Genomic DNA, 4,271 nt, shown 5'->3' with positions numbered 1-4,271 from the left:
TTTCGAAAGTCTTCCGCCTTTCGTCTTCAGAAACTTCTTCTACACTTGTGTCTCTATAACAGGCAGTCGCCGTCCATTCTACAAAGTGTCATCATGAATACTCTGCCTAAACAATCTATCAAAGAATGTTTTTGTTGTTGTTTTTTTTGCTGTAGTTGATTGTTTACTACAAAATGTTTTTATCAAGAAAATATTAATACTGTTAAGTTAAAATTAATTGCATTAACACGAATGTTTTCATTTATCAGTAACATGTCATTATAGTTTACAAACAATTGAAAGCTTCTTTACATATAAAGAGCGCATCACTTTGAGATTTTAATATCCGTGTGGTCGATTGCTTAAAATAGAGCATATTATGTTCAGGTATAAATGTTGATGCTCTTATTTTTCATCAATGATATTCACGTGATAGCTAACAAACCAAAGATCTCTATGGCAATTTCATTCTTGATATACAACCATGATAGTTATTTTAAGCGAAAAAACAACCGACTACAGTACTTCAGTTTATAAGAATTATCACTGATTTAAACTATTTAGACAACATAGTAAATGAACAACGTTTTTTTTCTTACAGATACGTTATCTGGAGGCCTTGATGAGAATACAAAGTGAGCTCATCATTATCTAGAAATTCCTTTAAATTCTTAATAAACATTTATCCGAAATATAGCAAGCTTTTGTTGTCGTTTTTTAAAAGATATATAAAGATTCGTAATTCTCTAAAGCTCGTGAAATACATTATCATCCTCTCCTAAACGTTTATAAAATGATATTAAAGTTTTGTAATAACGTTCACCCGTCAAATACTTGTGCAGTCCTTATTTTCGTTTTCACACTACAATACACAGTCTATGAGAAATGTTTCGTACCTGTAGTTTGAGTGGAGCTCTCTGACAGTACTTGTGTAAAAATATCACATTTGTTTACTGTTTACGGACGCCTGCCGATATGTTTTTCAGGTGCTACACATTGCTTTAAGTTTAACCCTTGTCAGAACACACGCCCTCACGCCAAAATCTCACATAAGAACACATTTATCTTTCAGTTTTTGTTTTTTGAACTGAGAACGAGTTTTCTTAGAGTCCAAATTAAAACTCATTGCCCTTCTCTTCTCCAAGTTCAATAGTTCCTGGAAAAGTTCCTTCACTTTGTAATTGGTTTTCGCTGATGTCTCCAAGAATCCACATCCCCAGCGATTAGCCTGATCCTGTCCGTACTGGCTATCCACTTCTCTACTTTCAATCTCGTCACATTTATTGCCTACTAGCATTAGAGGGATCCCTTCCATGTCACCTTTGACCTCTTTGATGACGTCAAAGATAGCCTTCAGTTCTTCCAGACTTTGTTTGCTTGTGACAGAGTACACCATAATAAAAGCATGACCTTTTGAGATATTGAGACGTTGCATAGCCGGAAATTGGTGGCTCCCCGTAGTGTCAGTTATCTCAAGTGTACATATGTTTTTATTGCAGCAAATCACCTGAAAATGAAAAAGACCTAAAGTAAATGCTAATCATTACCGAATATATATATTGTTTAAAAGGAACAGTTGTTAAACTGAAATATACTTCGTTAACAGAAGTTTTTCTTTCAGAATCAAACTCAGTGTTCATTTTCCACGGATATGGCATGAAACATATGACAAATCGACGAGACTGAAAAAAACTAAATATAATATATATGCATTTTTTTATATCAGAAGCGCTGAGGTTCCTGTGCATGAAACCCAATTATCAAATAAGTGTCTAGTTACAGAAAACAACTTCCCGTTCTTCCGATCGACTTTGTGCGCATGCCATAATATGAGAACTTTTTAAGAGACAACTCAAGGTTTTTGTAAAAACATGAAATATCGTCTCTGAATTTAATCACATGGTAATAAGTTAGGATGTTTATCACGGGTGACAAAAGTCCCTTAAACGGAGTCCGTAGACTGAAGCTCTCTTACTATTTTAACCCTTAAATTACTGACTTATTGTTATACCCATTTTGTGTGCTTAAAAGGTTGGAGTGGTTCATTCGTAGTTTTCGATTGAACAAAATACTCGTTTAATATTTACTATTTTCGTAAATAAATAATAGTTTTGTGACCTTCTAATGGTCCTCGATCTTATACAAAGTATAATTCTTGACGCAAAGTTTTTCAATCGAATAACACCCGTAAAGGCTTGATATAGTTTCTCCCCGGTCACATTGTTATTGTTAAATAAAAACGAATTTTACTTGTGTATGCATGTGTATTTATGGACGATATGTAATTAAACTATACGGTCTGATAAGAGACAAAATTATAAACTCTAGATATATAGCCTATACTAGTTTTGCTTGTAGCTTTATATGTATGTATCTCTGTATTTTTGTCCGGTTAACTCATCCCAAAGTTTTGAAGCTAGCAAGACCAAACTTCGCAGGTGTACTCGGGATGACCAGGAAGTGTCCTTATCTATATGGCGTAGCCCCTATACCAAGAGGGCTAAAGACCCTCCGATTGTCACACAGGGGTTTTAACGGTAGGTTTTCAGGGTCAGTGAGCCAAATCTGGTAGATCGGATTTTATGTTCGTAGACCTCCTCGGGATCCCAGGTTGGCTCTGTGTTTGATACTGTGTTCATAATCCCATTCACAAGGAAGCGGAACCGAATTTAGTACATGTGCTCACGTACCGCGGACGGGTGTTCTAAGAATTTTGTTTTTGTGTGTGTTTTTTTCGGTACGTGGGGTAGCTACAGAACTAATTAATGATTATGGAGGAGATTGATCGTTACATTGGGACCACTGTGGATCATGGGGGGAGGGGGAGTTGAATCCCGCAACAGAGCGTCTAGTTCTTACTATCCCTTAAAACCTAGCGATTAATCAAAAGACCAAAACATCAACCAATGCATTGTATTACATAGCATGGACCTTCCATTAGGGCAAATAGTACGGTTGATACAACCAGACATATTTGTTCTTCTTTTGACGTTATTGTTGATTTTTTGTACGGCAAAATATCTTAAATAATTTTAGGTTGTTTATAATCATGCCTCTTACAATAAAGTTCAATCAGTAGTTTGTCTTTCATTGTCTCTGGCAAGAAGGAGTAAGCGCGTGAGTATAATGATTTACCTATTATATTGTGCTTAGGCCTGAAGCGTATAATTTTAAATAGATAGACCCATAAATAGATAAATAGATAGACCCATAACTGATAGTCAGACACATACTCTTGTACAAGAACGTGCAATAAGGAAGTTAAATAAATATTTTACTAGGCAGAAAAAACATACACGTGAAAACTAAAGTTTCAGTAACTGAACAAAGTATTCAAAAACCCTAAAATAATGTACATAAAAAACCTAAATGCTTAATATTATTATGATTCAGTTAAGCTATCTGACAGAGTGTAAATCAATAGCGTTGTTTAGCTGCGAATAAATAATAATTATTAATACACAGTGAACTGCTATACTACATTTCCACCGTTGAGATCTGTGAATAAGTGAACATGATCGTATGTAGTAAGCCATCTAACGGTTTTTAAATTAGCAACGTGCTAATCGGATAAACTATGTAACAGGTTATTTAAATATGATCATGCAGTAAGGATAGTTTTTTATGTTAATGTTCAATTAGATACATTTCGGTTGTTTAGTTACTGCATTACAACGATGCTTATTCAGATACACTTAAATATCGCACTAAGCTATCTAACTTTTTTAAATGAGCATTGTTGTAATTTGTTTTGAATTTCTGCGCTATCCGTCCATAATTTAACAATGAAAGATTAGAGGGAAGGCAACTAGTCATCACCGCCAACTCTTGGGTTACTCTTTTATCAACGAATAGTGGGATTTGCCGTTACATTATAACGTACACACGGCTGAGAGGGCGAGGTGGGATGGGGATTCGAACCCGCGACCCTCAGATTGCGAGTCAAGCGCCCTAACCACCTGGCCATGCCGGACCCACACATTGTTGTAAAGCGATAAACTATCCAACATTGTCTACATGAACATTGTTGTAATCTAATAAGCTGTCTAACTGTCGTGATGATCACTGTTGTAATCTAATAAGCTATCCAACATTGTCTACATGAACATTGTTGTAATCTAATAAGCTGTCTAACTGTCGTGATGATCACTGTTGTAATCTAATAAGCTATCTAACTGTCGTAATGATCACTGTTGTAATCTAATAAGCTATCTAACTGTCGTAATGAACACTGTTGTAATCTAATAAGCTATCTAACTGTCGTAATGATCACTGTTGTAATCTAATAAGCT

At 35.2% G+C, this 4,271-nt stretch overlaps 1 protein-coding gene across 1 annotated transcript in view; it reads right to left on the bottom strand.

Moving 5' to 3' along the window:
* Positions 1-178: 178 nt before the first annotated feature.
* LOC106472492 (GTP-binding protein Di-Ras2-like) overlaps positions 179-4,271 on the bottom strand; it is an 18,295-nt gene continuing 14,202 nt past the window's right edge. Inside the window, exon 3 of the mRNA XM_022401075.1 lies at positions 179-1,486. Coding sequence (XP_022256783.1) covers positions 1,025-1,486 — 462 coding nt within the window. The 3' untranslated portion in view covers positions 179-1,024. The remainder of the gene's footprint in view (positions 1,487-4,271) is intronic.

The sequence above is a fragment of the Limulus polyphemus genome, unplaced genomic scaffold, assembly GCF_000517525.1.
Source record: "Limulus polyphemus unplaced genomic scaffold, Limulus_polyphemus-2.1.2 Scaffold5380, whole genome shotgun sequence".
In the NCBI taxonomy this organism is placed as follows: Eukaryota; Metazoa; Arthropoda; class Merostomata; order Xiphosura; family Limulidae; genus Limulus; species Limulus polyphemus.
This window is presented reverse-complemented; position numbering and strand designations above follow the sequence as displayed.